We start from the raw sequence: 19,937 nt of genomic DNA, 5'->3' as shown, positions 1-19,937 counted from the left end.
CGACAGATTATCATTCTAAAAAGTGGGCCCTGGGCTAAAACGTTTGAGAACCACTGCATTAGTATGTAATTACCCAGCCCTCTCATGCTGTTATTTTTGGTTATTGCTTAGTAATGCTTTGTGAAAATGCTGCCATGTTTTCTGAAACTTTTTAAATTGCATAATGTTTTGAGGTTATAGACTTTTTATCTCTTCACTAAGTTGCAGGAAAAGCCAGCAACTAGAACGTTTTTTTAAAAACACACATTACTAGTCATCTTTGAAGAACACACTCAACTTTCCTGAATATGCTGATCAGCTGTAGTGCTGTTTGACATGAGGATTGCAGGACAGTCCTTGGTGCACTTACTCAGAAGTAAGTTCTACTGTGTTCAATGGGAGTTACTCGCACATAAGTGTGTGCAGGATTTCAGCCTTAGTTAAACTGTATTTGGTCTGATCAGGACATCTACTACATGCCATTAGACCAGCAGTTCCCAAACTTTTTATGATCAGGAACCACCTAAAAAACATTTCACTTTACCAGCCGCTCACGCCTCTGTGGCTATAATGGTGATTGGACAGCAGTGTTCCCCTACCCCCAAGTAGCAGATTGTTTAAGTCTTGATGCACATAGCCTAATTGGCCTTGTCAGTTTCATGACGCACACACACACCCCGTAGCCCGGTGCATTTGCTACCCCCTGAACCCCCTTAGCTACGCTACTGGGGATGCTGAAAGGAAGCATCAGAGAGTCGAATCTCTCCAACGTGCATGAAGTTAATTTAAAACAACTGAAGCTCACCTAGAATGTATTCCACTGAATAGGAAAGGCACCGCCAGGACATGTCAGCATAGCTCGCATGTGGAGGAAATGAAACTATAAAAAGGCAAGGCTTCCTTCAGGTAACAGAAATCTTCTCCTAAGTAAGAATAAAAAGTTACACAACCAATGACAAAAGAAATATAAGCCGATAGTAAGGGATGGAAAAAAGGGGGGGGGAGCACACAGCTAAGCACATTCAAGGTGCAAAAGAACTTCTCTAAACACATCAGAAGCAGGAAAACTGCCAGGGGGACAGTTCTACCATTAAGCAATAAGGGAAGCTTCAAGAGGATATGAAACTGGCAGAGAAGACAGTTTTGTTCTTTGCATCTGTCTTTGCTACAGAAAAGGAAGGGCCATGTGTAAATTGTCTTTCTAGGGAGGGAGTGTGGAGAACTTAGTGAAACAGAAGTAACAAAAGGATAAGGTACTAGAGCACCCTGACAAATTAAAAATCAACAAATTGCTGGTCCAGGTGGTATGCACTAAGAGTTTTTAAGAAACTCAAATAGAAAATTGGTGATATTCTCATAAAGACATGTAACTTGGAAGACAGCTGAGGTAACACCGATATTTAAGTAGGGGCATCTCTACTGAGTAAACTGCATAACTAAAGATAATATTAAACATATAGAACAGGGGGTGCCCAAACTTTTTGGCAGGTGGGCCACATCATCTCTCTGACACTGTGTCAGGGGCCAGAGGAAAAAAAGGAATTAATTTACATTTCAAAATTTGAATAAATGTACATATATTTACATGAATTTATACATTAGAGACAGAATTTATATGAATGAATGGATTTTACTGAGGCAATGTTGCATATGGGACAAACAGGGATCTATCTGCCTTTACCAAACATACAGTCCAAACTAGAAAAGGGAGGGTTAACAACTCCTGACCACACACCTCTTGAACAAAAATAAAATACACAGAGACATAAATTGTTCAGAGGGAATGGTCAAAACAACACCAATCAGAAGACCATCAGGAATGTGCTTCAAAACTAGTGAGACTCACTATTCTTCTGTAGCTGGGTTAAGGGTGGCGGACAGGCAGGAGGCCCTGGGAAGTCTAAAACGGCAGCTGCAGACACCTGAAGGTTTTCCAATAGCTCAAGGCCTATAAAAAGCCTTGCATAAAGCGAGGCAAACCTTTCCTTCACTGCCACTACTGCTTCACAAATGAGAGAAAACTTGGCCCGCAGCTCATGTTGGCAGTTGCATTAGGCCAACACGGGCTCCAGCAAGTCTCCGGTGGGCTAGAAGGTCATTAGAGACTGGGGGCTCCCCATGGGCTAAATTAGGGGTCCTTGTGGGCCTCAAATGGCCACTGGGCAGGGGTTTGGGCACCCCTGATCCAGGAGAATAAGTTTTACTGAAGGAGAATCAGCATGGCTTCTACAAAGGGAAGTCCTGCCTCACTAACCTTCTGTGAGAGTGTCAGCAGGCAAGTGGATGGAGGCGTCCCAGTGGACACGATATATTTGGACTTACAAGAAACTTTGGACAAACTCCTTCACCAAAGGCTCTTGAGTAAACTTAAGTTATGGAATATGAAAACAAGTCTATTTATAGATTGGTAACTGGTAAAATAACAGGAAACAGAGAGTAGAAATAGACAATTTTCCACAGTGTAGGGAAGTACAACATGGGGTCCCCCAAGGATCCATACTGGGACTAGTGCTTTTTAAATTGTTTGTAAATTACATTCCAACTTCACACACACACTGATGAGATATGAGCTGTGGATGATGAACCAGGAAAGAGATCTTGGTTTTGTGGTGGACATCTCAATGAAAATATAGACTTCACATGTGGGCAGCTATAAAGAAGACAAATTCCATGCAAGGGATAATTAAGAAATGGATTGAGAAAGCTAATATTATAATGCCCCATACTACAAATCTAAGGCGCAGTCACATTTTTGAATACATTTTATAATTTTGATCACCACACTTAAGGAGGGACATGATGTTTATAAAAATTATCCATGGTGTGGAGGTAGAGATGTTTCACCTCCACACACAATACTAGAACCAGAGGTTTTCAAAAGAAAACTGATTGGCAAGGGATTTAGGACAGACAAAAGGAGGTACCTTCTTCAAAAAGACCATAATTAGTCTGTGGAATTTATTGCCACAAGATACGGTGATGGCATGGAAGCAAGGAAGGCTTTAAAAAGCATGGAAGGCTTTAAAAGCAGATTGGATATATTAATGGAAACCAGGTCTATTAAGGACTATAGGTTTCAGCTGCAGTATATTGGCTGAATACCGGCTGCAGGGAAGAGAGAAGTGAGGGAGAAGACTGCTTTTTTCTCTCCTGATTGTAGGCATCCCAAAGGCAGTGGTAGACCACTGTGTGAAACAGGATGCTGGAGATGTGCCTTTTGTCCAGTCTGGCAGGGCTTGTTAATGTTATGTTCAAGTTAAGCACTTGCAGAAAACAAGAACAACATGACTCTTCACTAAATTAGAGCACAGAAGCTAATTTCTGACCAATGTGTCCAGTAGGTAAGATCAGTTGTTCTAATCTTAGTGTTGCATGTCAATCAAGTCTGGCACAATCAGGTTTGGTACCTGTCAAGTGCCAGACTTGCTGATGATTCAAGTATCTGCTGTTGTTTTCACAAAGTTAATGCTTCAAGAATACTTCAGCTCTATTTGATCAGTCGACCAAATGTCTGGTAAGCCAGATAATCATTAACTACCTTAACCCTATTCATAAATGCAAATTGGATTTTTGCAAGTTAAGGAATTCCATCTTTATTGACAACAATAAGGACAGGAAATGCTGAGGATCAAAGTTAATACACCATCCTGGAAAGCTTAAAATGAGCCCTGGATTTTGCCACGCATTATTCCTGCTTTTATGTTGTATGTACATGTATATTAGTGTGGCAACAAACAATACAAGTTAAATATGTCCAATTAAAATTAGCAGGTACTTAATTGTTCAATACCAGCAACGTCCCAGAAGCAGACAGATACATATTCAAAGCATCTAACAAAAACCCTCAGTCAGCCAACCACTTCAGGATTTTTAATGTGCAGTAAAAATAAAATCAAAATCAATAAGTGGGGCACATCTCTCAGGGATTTCAACACAGACACCTTCTAGTTCAGATATTCTTTAACTCATTATAAAAGAGAATTCAAAACCAGAGTCAAAAGAAAACAAAGTTCAAGTCATAATGGGTCTCTGACACATAATTAGACTAGGTGACAAGGCATGCCCACAAAGACATAATGTTGTTTCTCCAGTGTATAAATAAAGTTCTCCTGGGGGGGGGGGAGGAATCAGTTTTCAGCTCTGAACAGGAGCTCACCTGTTGCTCCAACTCCAACATTTCCCATTGGCCATTTAAGAATCACTAAAAATGAGTCATAAATTGTTCTAATCCAGGGAGTGCTGGCACACATACTTCTAAGTATCTGTTATAAGACATTAAGCCCACAGCATTGTGCAGATGGTAGTGTAAGAGGGATATGATATTAGCCCAGGGGTTCCCAAAAGTGTGTGTCACGGCACCCTAGGGCACGTGGCATCTTGCCTCATAGTGCAGTGTAGCCGTTTCTTCCCAGCTCACCAGGCCAACACTGTGTACAATCTTGTGAGAATAGCACAAGCTCTTAAGAGATTTCATGTGATGTCAGCCCAATGAGCAGGGAAAAAGAGGCTGCATAGTGTCACGCAGTGCCCCTGTGAGTGCAAAGGGTGCCATAGTCCTGGTGAGTTTGAGAACCACTGTTTTAGTCCGTTTGTGGCCAAGTACTGCACCAGCTAAGGAAATAAAGACAATCAAGTGAGATCATACCTGCTGTACAAATATGCTATAAAATCAGCATGGATTTTGCACAACTGTTCTCAGTCATAGTGTCATAATTTACTGTGAACAACATGAAGAAATCCTACAGGGAATGTTAACATTTTTCCAGCAACTGAAAATGACCCTTCAGGTGACTAAAAAACCAAAATGATACAATCCCAAAAAATAAGAACAAAAACATACCATTTACACCACTTTGCCTGAGCACTGCACAGCCTGAAGCTTCCATACCATGTTAATACAATGGATATGTTTAGTAACAGAACGTGTGCATAATTTCTTCCCTTTTCTGTTTCTGACACAGAACAAGCATTCGCATTACTAAGGATAACAAAACAAGGGGCCCCATCTTTGAAAACACCACTTTTATGCAAGTGGACATCCCCACCCCATCTTGTTTACAGAAATATGGATACAGCCCAGATGTGATACGTGCGCCATACCCTTTCAGTTCTCCCCCAACAAACTACACTCCCACTCAAAACTCGTGTTAAAGAACCTTTTACAGAAACCTCCTGAAGACAGTGGTCAAAGGATACTTTGCAGAGCTCCAATACAACTGTTTGAGGTCAACATGCCTCAGTATTAATAGCCATCGTTGATATCCCCACCCTGCAGAACTGACTCACAGATAATAAGAATCACGTAATACTTGTTCAAACATCTTTAGAATCCATTTGGTTGAAGCCTGGAACCTGGCTACCTGGAGACACGCTTTGCAGGTCGTTTCATGACCCACTGAACCCTACAGCCAGCTCTGCATCTCCTCTTCATACTGCTTTGGGTCAATGAAAGGCTTGTCAATTGACTGGATCATTAGCTCCCCACAATATACACATTCAGCTGCCACAATATCATCAATGTCCGCTTTCATCTGTTCCCGACTTGGCTGGCCTTTTCCTTGGCCAGTGGTATCGATGTCCTTAGTGCGATGGTGGGATTTGGAGGGTTGGCTGGTGGTTGAAAGCTTCTTCTGAAGGTTCTCCAGCTTGGCCTGCTTATAGCTAGGCAAGTTTGGATAGACCGCCTGAAGAAGGCAATCATAGTGGAACATGTGACCACACAGGAAGAGATAAAAGGGTCTGTTTAGGAGCGGAAAGTCACATGCGGCACATTTTTCTTGGGGCTCCACTGAGCCATATTTATTTCTCATCTCTTGAATGTCCTCCCGAATCCTTTTGGCACTCTGTGTTGCTTCCTCCATCTCCGTCTTCAGCTCTTCTATATGCTTGTTGTAGGCCTCTAGAGAATTGCAGATGGCTTCTTTGAAATGGTCAATAGTGACAAAGTCTGGGAAAAATGGCAGAACATCTTCAATCTTCAAGAGATTGCAGCTAGAAAGACAGGCCATGGCTTTCTTGACATCTTTCTCTTCTTGGACCACATGCCGTGCAATTTTCAGCCAGAGCTTCTTACGCAACTCCTCATCCTCTTCAGGGAGGTCTGCACAGGACTTTGCCATATCTACATCCACCTGAAAAATAATCAAAAGAGAAAAAGGAAAGAGTTGCCATTTCCTCCCAAACCAGATAATATGATCAGGGAAGAGGAAGCCATGCTAAGTACAAGATCAAAATAATGGTACGAGGATTCAAAGTCTGCCAGGCTCCAGAAGCAAATGTGCCTCTACTGCATCCCCCAATCCCAGCTGAAGTCCAGCTAGTCAGGGCTTTTGGTACCACTGAACAGGAGGCACTAACAGTACCTTGTGATGCAATGTACCCCAGGCCCTGTATTCCCTGCTAATCTCATGATACACCCACACACCACATACCCAGTGTAAGGAAAACACCCATGCATTTTTCTTCTCCAATGTCCATTGCATTAGAGCAGGGGTTTCTAAACTTTTAGGCCAGAGGGTCATATCAAATATCTGGCATAGTGTGGAGGCTGGAAAAATAAATATAAAATTTAAATAAATACATTAGAAAGGGTGCAATCCTAACCCCTTATGTCAGTGCTTTTCAGCACTGACGTAAGGGCAATGCAGCTCTGAGGTAAGGGAACAAACATTCCCTTTCTTTGAGGAGGCCTCCGTGAGTGACACCCAACTGCAAGATGCAGCACACATCCCATTGGCACAGCTATGCCAGTGCTGGAAAGTACTGATATAAGGGGTTAGGATTGCGCCCAAAGTCTCAGAAAGCCTAAGGCCTTCAGATGGTCCAAAAACGTCACTTCTAGTTTTTCAGGAAAACCAGGGAGTGATGCTTTTAGGCCTTTAGAAGGCATTCTGAGGGAAGGCACATGGTCTCCCTGGCTCACAAAACACCCTCCAGACGCAACTGGAACACAGCTCTGGTCACCTTCAGTTGAGCGGACAAGAGACTTATAGGGGACAAGAGGCTTGTCGCAGGCCGCATCTGGCCCTTAGGTCAGGGTTTGCAGACCCCTGCATTAGTCACCTATTGAAATATACAGTACTAGTTGTAGGCTGAGGACAGATATTGTCCTTAACATAATTATCTACAGAATTTGCTGGTGCAATGTTGCCAACTCACTTCTCAGGCTGTGTGACTTTCGCCTGAATGGAGAGGGGGCAAAGTCTGCATTGCTTGCTGGGGGCAGAAAGATGGGGCAGTAGAGCAATTCACATTGCAGCTGTCCTGACTGGGATATGATGCCAACTTCTACAGCACAAAAGGGCCAGTCTTGCAAGAGCGCATGACCAGTCAAGGCACATGTGAGGCTTGCCACACCTATTTAGGGAGTGGGGAACGCAAATGGCCAAGGAGGAGTGGCCAGACAGTCCAGGGAGGCAGGTAACCGTGAAGGAGGTACTTGTGGGGGGGGGGTAGAATTGGGTTTCAGAAAACCCCACCTTTTCTGAGAACTCAAAGAAAGGTATGAGTACATGCAATGCCACACAAAGTGTAGCAAGGTTACTAACTTACAGGGCTTTTAGAAAGGATTAGATGAATTAGAATAGTGCTTTTCAATCTTTGTACCTCTGTGACCTACTTCGTTGGGTGCAGAGGCTGCACCATGCCCACAATGCCTCATGGCTTCCAGGTAGCATTGGCCTGCGACCCAGCAAAAACTGAGCCATGACCCACAGTTTGAGAACTGCTGAATTAGAAGATAGGTATTAAGTGCTATTATCACGATACCTAATATCACAATATTATCACAATAGCCCAGGGGTGTCGAACTTGTTTCATACAGAGGGCCGAATAGCATTCATGATGCCTGCTGAGGGCCGAAAGTGATGCCATTAGGCAGGAAGTGATATCATTAGGCAGGAAGTGATGTCATTAAATAGGTCTTAACCAAAAATAATCACTTTTTCTCACTTAGGAACTCATTCGCTGCAAATGACAGTAGAGAAAACACACAAATCTTGATCATATTTCAAGACATGAGAGAGCCTAATTTTCATGTGGGCTGCCCTTTCAGCAGTGCCACCTCAGCACTGCTAAGCAGCTGAGAGCTCAAGGGTCTGATAAAAAGCTTCCGCGGGCCGCATTCGGCCCCCGGGCCTTATGTCTGACAACCCTGCGATAGCCTATCTACAGTTATCCATGCTCTGATGGCTTCCAGAACAGACCACTGTAGTATACGGATGTGGGGCTGCCTTTGAAGACTCTTCCGAAACCACAGGTAAGACACTAGTAGCTGTAATTCTGAACTAACTGGGGCCAAAAATGGGACACTCTCTCTGGTGCTTAATGAATTTTACTGGTTCCCAGACACAAGAACTGGCCGCAGATGGAAAGAATGCTTGCTAGACAGACCTTGTTCTGATCCAGCAAACCAATTTTAATGTTAGGAAATGCTGTACTAACAGCTCAGTCCCTACACTGAATATGACTGGTTTTCCCAATTCAGCATCACCCTTTCATAAGCATTAAATAGTCCCCCTTCTCTCCAGTCTTAAGAGGCATTGCAGGCTTTGAATTTTCAAGATCCAAAGCTCACTGACCACATGGCACCACACCACACCTACCTGCAGAGCTAGATCCACAGCCTCTTCATACATCTCCATAACTTTATACACATGGACACAAGCCCGGTGGTGGCCATGCTCTGCACACAGCCGAAGTGCATACTTCAGGTCATAGTGGATGCTGTCAGAGGAGGTACCAGCTTGTTCCAAGTACGACAACAGTAAGTCAGGGCGACACGAAGCATAGAGCGACAACAGGTAGTTGTGAATGGCTTGCTGAGTTTCCTTCAACTCATGCACACAAAACTCCATATATCGAATGGCCTCGCTGAACTGCTGGGTGCTCCCACTCTGACTGTAGTTGACAAGGGCAGGGATGAGGTTCGTGGCATCCAGCTTCCTGCCCATTTCAATCCAAGCATCTACCACCTTCTTGGGGATGTGCTGAATCAAGACTGGCGAGAACTTGTAAAAGAGCGTCACATCCTTGATTTTGGACAGGACTTCCAGCGCTTCATTGTAGTTCTCATGTTGGCAGTAATGGGCTATCACCCGCTCATAATCGTGCATGATGACAGCAAAGTGCACCATGTGCTCAGTGTCTCCGTGGCTTGCCAACAGCTCGTGAATGGTTGCACGGTTGTTGAACAGACATTCTTTGTTTTTAGGGCTGCCCAAGAAGCTGCGGAACTTGTCCCGGGTCTTCTCATAGAGGTCCCGTTTTGAAGAGTCTCCTTCCAGCACTCCAAGGTGATTTAAATACAGCTCTGTCAGCCAAGTGGTCAGCAGGGTTGTCTGAGTGGTCTCAGAGAACTTCAGGCTAGCCAGTTTCTTAAGCAAAAATTCCATCAGTGCCTCTTCCTGCTTGGCTTCGATAAACTTAAGAGCAATCTCTTCAAAGTAATTTTGAGTCAATGCGTAACACTTAGCGCTATCCAGGTATCTCTTGTTCTGGAAGCAATATTCAGCCTCCTTGGCTAGCACAATATCCAGACACTCAGGGCGGTCCTTGCAGTACTCCTTAGCTAGATCAAACTTGTTAACATTCATATACATTTTCCACACATCTCGGGATTCACGCTGTACATTGTATCGAAACACAACCTTCTCAGTGTGAATCCAGACTTGTCCAAAGGAGGGATCTTTGATCATGCGCTTTAAGGAGCCAAACTTTTCCAAGAACACATCTTGGAAGACGACTTGTCCGTTCAGCGTGCACACTGCCTTCACTCTGTCAGGAAACAGCAGCAGGAAATGAAACTGAGTGAGCACAATGGAGATGGGCTTGTTGGCTGCTGCATCTACATCAGAAGGATATTCCCAGACCTGCTCGTCACTCAGAACAGAGTCGGGGCGTCCATAGTCCAGCGATCCATACAAGACACCATTTCCCATCATCCAAGCAAACGTACTTGGAAAGGAGCGAAGCTTGGGAGTGTAGAATGCGATTTCACTGTAGCCAAGGTTGGCTGGAAACTCACGGAAGCCGGGCAGGTGATCTGGCGACATGCTAAATATCATGCCAAAGGCCTGCTGCTCTGCTCCCTCTGGAATCTTGCCAACAAACTGGAAGAGCCTCTTGCGAGTGGTGGCGATGATGAAGTATTTCCCATCAACTCCTCGTTCTACCTCCAGACAGCAGACTGGGGCAGGTCCTGCTTCCTCCTCCAAGACATATATGAGGCGGAAATATTGGTCAGGATTAGTACCAAAGAGGCTGCTGTCACTAACAGAAATCTCAGCCTCATATACGTGGCCTTGGGATGTTCCAACCAAAATGGGGCCCGTGTTCATCTCTGAGCCAAATGACTTGTTCCAGCCCACACTCTCAATCAAGTGACCTTTCCAGCGGGATAAGAGCCTCGCCTTCTGAGCATTTCGGTTCAAATAGAGGCATTCGCTGGTGTTCAGGGCAATGATGAGATGAGATCCTACAAGAGAAAAAGGGAAGAGCAACGGAAATGAAAATCATGAACACAGAGCCGAAGCATGAACCAGACACCCCTTCTTGGGTACAACCTCCGATGCTGAGAAAGGTTTCAGAACACTGTGAAATCACACTTGACAAACGCAACGGTGATATTAAAAAACCCCAAAAGCATGAGATGCGTCAAGCTAACGATCTAGTGCATGTTCATATAATGTGTCTTGAGCTTACTTCAGTAGAAACAATGCCATTAAAACAGGGCCTGATTTCTTCTTAGAAAAGTCTAGCTGTCTCAGGGCCCAATCCTATCCAACTTTCCAGCACCAGTGTAGCCTTAATGCAGCCCCGAGGTAAGGGAACAAATGTTCCCATACCTTGAGAAGGCCTCTGTGACCGCCTCCCCATCACAGGATACATAGTAAAGATGAAAATGAGTTATGAGAATAAGGTTGCAATCCTAACCACACTTTCCTGAGAGTAAGCACCATTGAACAAAATAGGACTTACTTCTGAGTAGACCTGGTTAGGATTCTGCCCTAACTCATATACCAGTTATTCTGAAAAGGCAGCAAATACACAAATTGCTGTTCTTTTTTGTCATTATCAAAAACGGGGTGGCTAATCTTTCAACTAAGGGATCAATCCAGAGGTGCCCATGTTCCTTGCGCTGGCCCAGGAGGGTTGCAAACATGCCGCAAAGCATGTTTGTGCCTCCTCAGTAGTAAGCCACATCGGTGCATGCAGGTGAATCCAGCCTCCATGGCAGCTTACTCCATGAGCCTTACGTCGGCCCGGCAGAAAGTATGTCTTTCCCAAGACTCATACAGTTATGCCGGATCCCAACCCTCATTCCCGGGGATATTGGAGTGGCTTCAAGCCACTCTGCTCTCCTCAGGAAGTGGCACAAGTCCGAGGAGACCCATAGGGGCCAGCATGCTTTACCCAGAGGTGAGGCAAAAAGTTTCCCCTTGCCTCTGGCTGAGCCACTTTGGGCCACTACCCAGCTCTGGATACCTCTTGGCTTGCCTGTTCCAGCACAGGGTAGGATTGCACCCCAAGTCTCCTGGGCCTTTAACAATTGTGCAAAAGAGGGAATTTCAGCAGGTGTGACTTGCCATGTCACAGGTGACAGGCTGCACCTGCTGAAATTCCCTCCTCTGCACATCTGTTAAAAGTTCCAGAAGCTCTAAAGTTGAAAGGTTGGCCACCCCTGATCTAAAAGCTCACTGATTTGTGGAAGAGGCAAGAAATTTATCACCACCATGTTAAGACCCTATTCAATCAGCATAAGTTTACCTACGGAATCCCCTCATATCTATCCAGAGTGGTTTGACTGAAAATGCTGGCAAAAGTACAAAATACATGTCAGGTTAACTAGGAGGACAAGATGTTCAAGGACCAAAGCTGTTTAATCCACCTTTCACATGAATATGCACTTCATAAAATTCTCTCAAAGAAAAAAGGGGATAATTTGATAACATATGGTGATAACTAAGGGTAGATGTTTTAGAGCAGGGGTGCTCAATAGGTGGATCGCGATCTACCGGTAGATCGCGAGGCAAAATGAGTAGATCCCGGAGCCCTGTCTCTCCGAACAGTTAATATGTCAGTTTCGTCTAGTGACTGACACCGAAACTGACACCGAAACTGACACTTTAGCTGCTCTTCAGGCATGCAGCAACAAAACTGCCGAAACTGACTAGACTCCAGCAGGGGCTCCATACATTAAAGGGGGTGTCTGTCAGATGCTTCCTTCCCCCCTGGTAGATCTCCGGGCCTTGCTGGGTTTCAAAGTAGCTCTCGAGCCAAAAAAGTGTGAGCACCCCTGTTTTAGAGAGTAACATTCATGTTGCAGACACATTTTATTTATTTGTTAGATTTGTACACTGCCTTTTTGTTCAAAGAGTACTCAAGGCAGCTAGCAATCCAACAAAAATATCCAGAACATAACCGCCTATCCTCACCTCACCTGTGTGATCCAAAAAGAGTTTGTAAACTTTGGCTTCATCCTTTCGTCCGAGTTCTACCTGGTTAGGCTCATCTGCCTTGGCCAAGTCAAGTCTACACAGAAGGGGAAAACACAAATTTACTGAAAGGTAGGAAGAAACTGGACTGCAACTGCTGCTGCTTCCAGGTCTTCCTAAAAGAGATTCACTTTTTTCAAATAAGTTTCTGTTTGTGTCTCAACAAAGCAGTCAGAGGCATTCAAATACTGTAAAACTGACAACAGTAAAATGCATTTAGTAGCTTGCTTTAGCTAAGCGAGCAATCATTTTGCTGTGATATGAGAAAACTGCAGTTAGTGATAAGTGGGGGCAGTCTAAAACTGCTATAACATGGAAAACTGGGCTGATAAAACATGGTATCCTGCTCAATGAACAAAATAACACTGACATGTACCTATTAAAGTGGCTGCGGAGCATCTGTGGGTTGTCCCAAGTGGTTCTGACAGTGTTTCTAAGCCCCTAACACCCCTGGAGCTCTGCTGCTTTAACTGGCTGAAGTCTTCTGAGCATGCTCAGTAGCTGCCAAGGAAAATGCACTGAGCCCCATGGAAAAGTGAAACGAGCCACAGTGCGCATTTACTCATGAACAGGTGGCCTGCTTTAGTCCAGTGGAAAGGGCAGGCCAAGAGAAATGAAACACCAGAACCGTCCCAATTCAATGAACACAGGCTCCAAAAACACTCGAGAAGGCAGTCCCTCCCTCCAAGCTGATATAGACCCTATAGAAAGTGTAAATGAGCAACAAGTTCACATTTATTCGCACGTAAGAAAATGTTTAATGGTTCCTTGCTATGTTTCCTTCCTGCACTTTAAAACCAGTTTGTTTCCATGGGAATTCAATATCATGTTCAATTCTGTTGGTTCAAGTTGCTATCTTCTCAATGTTCTCATTGTCAATGTTTGAATTTTTTGGATTTGGCAGCATTAGGTTCATTGTAGTTGTTTATACAAGTAGCAGGCAAATCTTAAAAGGCTCCTGTAAGTTTAATTCATGTAGTTGACTATGTAGTTGTGCTCTTCAGGTTGTGTGTGTTTTGTGTGTATATGTTATGCCTGTGGCTATATTTGCTGATAGACAAAGGCATGAAACACATACATACTGCATATATAACAGAGCAGACATCCACAGATGTAAAACACATCTCTCACTCACCTGAAAAGTATGTCTTTCCCAAGACTCATACACAGCTGGTTCGAGGAGACCACCAGGCTGTTAATTGCTTCAGGAGGAGTGAAATCAATCCTCTGTTTGTTAAAAATTGGTGTCTCCTTTTCAAGTCGAGCATTCACATATCCTTAAGAAAGAAAGAAACCATTGGTTTAAAACAATTAAAATCAAACAGCAACATAATATGATTAAAAAAAATAAAACCACTTTGACCTTTGAAAATAGAACCTCCATCTCCCAAGTATACAGTGTATTACTAAAAAGTAGATATTTGGGGACAAAGACCCTTCATGCCTTGCTTATGAGCTCCCAGGGACATCTTGCCAGCTATTACTGCATGCTGAACTGCAATGCAAGTGTTCTAACATTCAATGGCCATCTGTGCTGCTTTAGGATAACTAAAAGCAACAGTTCTCTGCCCCAAAGAAAGTGCAGAGCAATATTAATTTATTTTTCCATTCTCTCCTAAATTACCAGCAAGTAGTTTTGGCTAGAAAACACACAAACACCAGAACAAGCCTAACAACATGAATATAAAGAAAATTCAACAGCACACAAAAAATGGACCAACACAGGGCCCAATCCTATCCAACTTTCCAGCACCAGTGCAACTGTGATGCAGTCCCGAGGTAAGGGAACAAAAGTTCCCATACCTTAAGGAGGTCTCTGTGACTGCCTCCCCACCAAAGGATGCAGTGCATGTCCCACTGACACGGTTGCACTAGCACTGGAAAATTGGATAGGATTGGGCTGACAGTTTACTACATACATTGCAAAAGCAGTACTTGGTACAAATTAAAAAGAAAAGAAAAAAGGAGACTAGAACTCTTTTAAAGGATCTAGGTATGAAAGGAGGGTAATTTAATAATAACTGGTAGTATAAACTACTCCTAGATACTCCTGCTGATACAATTATGTTCTCCCATTCAGCATGCATCTATCATATACAAAACAGGTGAAAGTGAAAGTGTTGATGTTAACAAATTAGTATGAATACCCTATCCCACTTTTTTCAGTTAGTTGCAGGAAGTTACTGCATATGACAGTTAACTGGGAAGCAACTTCACAAGGCATATTCACTGGGCACTTTAATCCCTAGTTGTGTCCAGTTGTTTCCCAAACATGGCTGGATCACAATGCACTGGCCAACAGAGGAGCAAGAAACAGATGCAAATGAAGATTTATTTATTTAATATATTTTATACCCTGCCGCTAACCATGCAACAACTAAAACAATGAAAGCAATCATAAAAACTACATTCACAACATAAAAATACAATAAAAACAACTGTATACAGTTGTTTATACACAACATAAAAAGCCCAGCTCTCACAGAATCAAGAAAAGACAGTGGTACAACCCTCAGTCAAAACCAACAGCATAAGAGAACTTGGAAAAAATGGCTGTTGCAGTCAAAATATGTTTAGTGTGTAGGAAAAACAATCAGGGTGGCTATAAAGGCAGAAAAAACATGTCAAAAACTATGAACACAACATACCCCCAACCTATCCTAATTTTCAGGGAAAGCTAACCGAAACAGAAAGATTTTTAGTTCCCTCTAGCACACAGCAAGGAAGGGGGTAGCTCTTAGGAACCCAGGGAGGGTGTTCCATAACTGCGAAGCCACTACAGAGAAGACCCTCCCTTTTATTGTTGCTTCCCCCCCCCCAGCTTGGTCAGGGATGGCATATAAAGAAGGGCCCATTCAAACAATCTGAGGGGGAAGGCTGGCATATATGGAAGAAAACAGTCTCTTTAGGCAGGTATTTTCACAATATCCAAGTACAGTACTGTAAATTTTTGATGCTATTTTACTGGACAAATGAAAAGTCTTCTACAGTTTGGGAGTCTTTTAAAGTTAAACAAGCATTCCAATGTCTGCCCAGGGCAAAATTTGCCATTTCGTAGTTTGCCACTGAACTAGAAAGTATCATAATAGACTTGTGGGGAAAAAACATAAATATCTTTAGCAGAATAGCGCTTATGCGGCACCAGCAATAGATAATATCAGAGCTTTCTCACATCTGTCCTTCACAGATATCCATTCTTCTTAGGCCCGTGTATCTTATAATCTTAGAGGATCTGTCCGCATCACCTCCGGCTAGAGAGCAAAAAAGGATGAGCAGTTGTGGGTCTCTTCCTATGTTAATGAATAACAGCTTCACTGGCAGAGGAGAAAAAGCCAAGGCCACCATAGGGATTTAGCTAAGCAGCATGGTAAGCCTGGGAAACTGTTTACCGGCCACTTGAAAGAACTGACACAGAAAAGAGGAACCGTTCATGATTAACATAACGTTCCAGAGCATACCATAAATATATTTCAAAACAGAGCCTAGATACAATGATACTCATCTCCTGCAATGATTTTCTATATTTGAAAGATTTTAAAGTGACTTAGGAGTGTGTTTGGTTTTCCGTATTACCGTATCTAGCTGCCAATGCTGGGCAGGCAGGTAGACCTGAGCTCTGCATTGGGAAGACTGGTAGACCTGAGCTCCAAAGACCATCCAGCTGTTGCTACTTCCCCCCCCCCGCCTATTTTGTCCCCATTCTGGCCACTCCCCCACTCTGTTTCACCCCTCCCCCTTTGCAAAGGGACCCAAAAGAAACTTTGTACCCCCTGATAAAATTCCTCTCAGGGGCCCTGTCAGTGCAACCAAATAATATCCTAAACCGTCAGATTAATTTCATCTCAAACGCTGTAGGAGAAAGGAAGCAGCCAACGTATTTTGCTTTAGAATACTCAAATGATTTTATTTCTCCTCTCTGAAAAGAAAAGAAAAAAGCTATTTGAAGGAGGGAAGTGATCCAGCAACATCTAGGAAATTTAATAGAGGATACAGTCCTGCACACAGCACAATGTTTGGATCTTCTTCACCTTCCTCCCAGTTATTATTTATAAGTATATAAAAGGTATATATGCAGAACCACTCCACCATTGTATATGTCACTTTTAGAACAGAGGTCTGTCATTTACAAAAGTGAATGTAAATATAAGAGGGTTCTCTTTGAAACAAGAACTTCCCAGCATATACAGTGCTCTGGGCACACCTGAAGGTGGTATCAAAGTAGCAGCCAGTCATAAAAAAATCTAACAAAGTGGTATGAAAATTCAACCCTCTCTAGGGACCATATTATGCCTTGAAAACAAGGGCCTCAACATAAAATAGCTGGTGTCATGAGCAGATTATGACACCAGAATTGAATTCTGTAGGGAGGGAGTATCCCTGCGCACATCCCATCACAGAGAAGATTTTTGTTTTCTAACAGGGCAAGAAAGATTTCTGCTGCTGTAACAGATCACTAAGCAAGTTTTACCGCTTCAAAACTTCACTGCCACCCAAAAAACATATCTGCAGCACACTTCTGCATTATCTTGAGTGTTCCTTTAACTACTGCCTGATGCAGGACAGCAAGGAATTTTGGGGCTATATGTTGTACAGCCCTGCGGAATTTTTTTCTGTAACGCAACCCTAAAAGAATTAAAAGAGAAGTACAAATATGATTTCTACTCAAAGGTCTGCCAGCCCAAAGAAGACTCAAAAATGCATTCAGATACTACATTCTCTTTCAGTTCAAAGACCTTAGCAGAATTTTAATCTGGACCATCGAGATATGAGATAGTCCCTTGATAACTGGGCAAAAAGGCCCTTTTAAAGTGGTGACCTCCTATATTTAGCACAGTTAGGAATTGTTCCTCCCCACCCTGGCATGGTGTCTTTTCCAATGACAGTTGCTGGGTTCTCTTTTGTGACTTTTTTCAAAGACTATGAGCCTTTTCAGGGACTGGGTACCTTGGGTGGCTCCCATAGAAACAGATTTGCTACAGAAACTGATATGCAAACTACTTTTTTAAATTGAAAAACAGTATATAAATATTATCCATAATAATACTGTGTCATGTGATCAGGCCTTTGTGCAATCAGTTCTCAAGTTACCACCAGACCCAAGAAGCTCTTTTTGAGATGCTTCCTTATAACTAGTGGTAACTTGACGATATACTGTCATTCAGATCTGGGAGAATTAAGCTCCATGGGACCAGAATATTAAGGGGCATGAACAGAATGAATTTGGGCCTTTGTATACTTTAAATCCTGGGTAACTAAGACTGCACTAAAATCTATCAAATTGAAAATATATCTGAATAAGAACATAAGAAATGCCCCACTGGATCAGGCCAAAGGGGGCCCATCTAGTCCAGCTTCCTGTTTCTCACAGTGGCCCACCAGATGCCTCAGTGAACACAAACGATAACAAGAGACCTGTATCCTGGTGCCGTCCCTTGCATCTGGCCTTCTGAAGTAGCCTATTTTTAAAATCAGGAGGTTGCACATACCCATCATGGCTTGTAACCTGGGATGGACTTTTCCTCCAGAAATTTGTCAAATCCCCTTTTAAAGGAATCTGGGCCAGACGTCATCCCCACATCTTGCAGCAAGGAGTTCCACAGACCAGTTAACAATAAGAATACTGTAAGAGCAGGACAAAATGTTGGGAAATGGCTTTTTTCTAGATCCTCTAGTACTGCAGATCAAGTATTATTATAGTGCACTTACTTTCCTGCAGCTTTGCACCCAGGCACCACAATCTTAACCCATTTCCGCCCAGCCCACAGGTGTACACATTTGATCCCTGTTGTATACATGCAACATTGAGCAGAAATGGCTTAAGAACGCTAGTTCAGAAGTGAGCCTGGATCAGCCAAAGGGAATCACTCAAGAAGAGCCCCACTGGATCAGGTCAAAGACCCATTTATTTCAGGTTCCTTTATCTTTATCTCACAGTGGCCCACTAGATGCCTCAGGGAGCACACAAGACCTGCAGCCTGGTGCTTCCGTGCAACTGGCATGTCATAATAACATAAAAGCGTGCTAGATCAGGCCATAGGCCCATCTAGTCCAGCTTCCTGTATCTCACAGTAGCCCACCAGATGCCTCAGGGAGCACACAAGACCATCACGTTGCCATTCCCATGCACCCTTTCTCAGGTAACCTAAAACCAGGAGGTTACACAGACCCATCACGGCTTGTAACCTTTGATGGAGTTTTTCTCCAGAAATCTGTCCAATCCCCTTCTAAAGGAATCTGGGCCAGATGCTAGAATGGAGAATGTCCTGTTTGCACCAGAACTGACTTCTGCAGCAGCTGTGTCCCTGAGCTCCTATACACCCTTTCATGGCAAGCTGATCTACGCATCCAAGAGCTACTGTAGCCAGCCAGTCTCCTCCCAGATTTGACACTGTGTTAAGGAGTGTGGCCTGACGCCTATGGCTTGCAATAGCAGCTGCCGCCGTGCGCCCACAGTAGTGCCCTCAACATCCTGCACTGGCAGTGAGTCTGAATGAGAGCAGAAAATGTAAGATCCCAGAAAATTTCTGGGTTCCTCCTTTGGCTCTTGGGCCCACCTTTTTGACCCTGGGCCCAGGTACAAATTACCCCTTTACCCCACCCTCCTCATGGACCCTGGTTTCAGGGGTCCTGGGAGTACCACCAGATGCCATCTTAAGTACCTTTGGTGGTACCTGTACCACTGGCTGAGAAACACTGGCTTAGGGTGAAATGTGTGTGCCAATTGCTGGGAAGGGAACAACCTCTTGCTATCAGCACTGAATGTCAGGCAAGGACTCACACCCTGCCACTCCAGGCTAGGTTTCCCCTACAAAGCTAAAAGGAGGGACTTGTGCCTGATTCAGCAGGAGAGAGCCCCAGGAATGAGAAGGGTCCAGGTGGGAGGCCCTGATCTGCCAGGGGCCTGGCCGGACAGCCAGCCACACAGACCCCATCCTCTCTTCTACTGGTGGTGAGGTATGCCCAGGCTGATGGGGCTCTGCTGCGAAGAAGCAGAGTGGGAGAGTGGCACTCAAATCTGGATGGCTACCCCCTGCTTCTCAACGCTTACCTGGGAGTATGCCCCACGGCAACAAGAACATAAGAAAGGCCCCAGAGGCTTGTAACCTGTGGCAGGGAGTTCCACTGACTAATGACACGTTGGGTAAAGCCTGTGTAAGCCTAGGGCGAAATGTGTGTGCCCAGCGCTGGGAAGGGAAAACCAGCCCCCTGGCTATCAGCACTAAGCGCCAGGCGAGGCACTCCCACCCTGGCACTCCGGGCCGGGCCGGGCCGGGCCAGACTCCCCCTACAAGGCTCCAAGCGGGGACTGGTGCCCGACCCGCCAGCCAGTCCCCCTCCGGCCCTCTCCTACCGGTGTGCGGGATGCCCAGGCTGGTGCGGCTCTGCTGCGAGGAGGCGGAGTGCGAGAGCGAGTCCACGTACTGGTCCAGGATGGAGGCCATGGCTGCTACTGGGGCTGCCGCT

The 19,937-nt window shown here is 44.3% G+C and overlaps 1 protein-coding gene across 1 annotated transcript; it reads right to left on the bottom strand.

Annotated features, from left to right (window-relative positions):
• Nucleotides 1-3,556: 3,556 nt before the first annotated feature.
• Nucleotides 3,557-19,937, bottom strand: VPS18 (VPS18 core subunit of CORVET and HOPS complexes). The gene is made up of 5 exons (XM_066632932.1): nucleotides 19,825-19,937; nucleotides 13,609-13,750; nucleotides 12,419-12,510; nucleotides 8,583-10,453; nucleotides 3,557-6,110 (listed from the first exon to the last, which is right to left on the bottom strand). Exons 1-5 carry the CDS (start codon nucleotides 19,913-19,915, stop codon nucleotides 5,382-5,384), a joined length of 2,925 nt encoding a protein of 974 aa, XP_066489029.1. The 5' UTR covers nucleotides 19,916-19,937; the 3' UTR covers nucleotides 3,557-5,381.

The sequence above is a fragment of the Tiliqua scincoides genome, chromosome 1 (assembly GCF_035046505.1).
Source record: "Tiliqua scincoides isolate rTilSci1 chromosome 1, rTilSci1.hap2, whole genome shotgun sequence".
In the NCBI taxonomy this organism is placed as follows: domain Eukaryota; kingdom Metazoa; phylum Chordata; class Lepidosauria; order Squamata; family Scincidae; genus Tiliqua; species Tiliqua scincoides.
Note: the sequence above shows the minus strand (reverse complement) of the source record. Positions and strands in the feature narration are given on the sequence as shown.

Bases quoted from the DNA above. Each gene is read 5' to 3' on its own strand.
- VPS18 (XM_066632932.1), bottom strand. From the start codon at position 19,915: ATGGCCTCCATCCTGGACCAGTACGTGGACTCGCTCTCGCACTCCGCC. The intron at 12,511-13,608 runs GTGAGTGAGAGA...CCTTCTGTGTAG, and splicing joins GGGAAAGACATACTTTTCAG to ACTTGACTTGGCCAAGGCAG. The intron at 6,111-8,582 runs GTAGGTGTGGTG...ATTATTTTTCAG, and splicing joins CTGTGGATCTAGCTCTGCAG to GTGGATGTAGATATGGCAAA.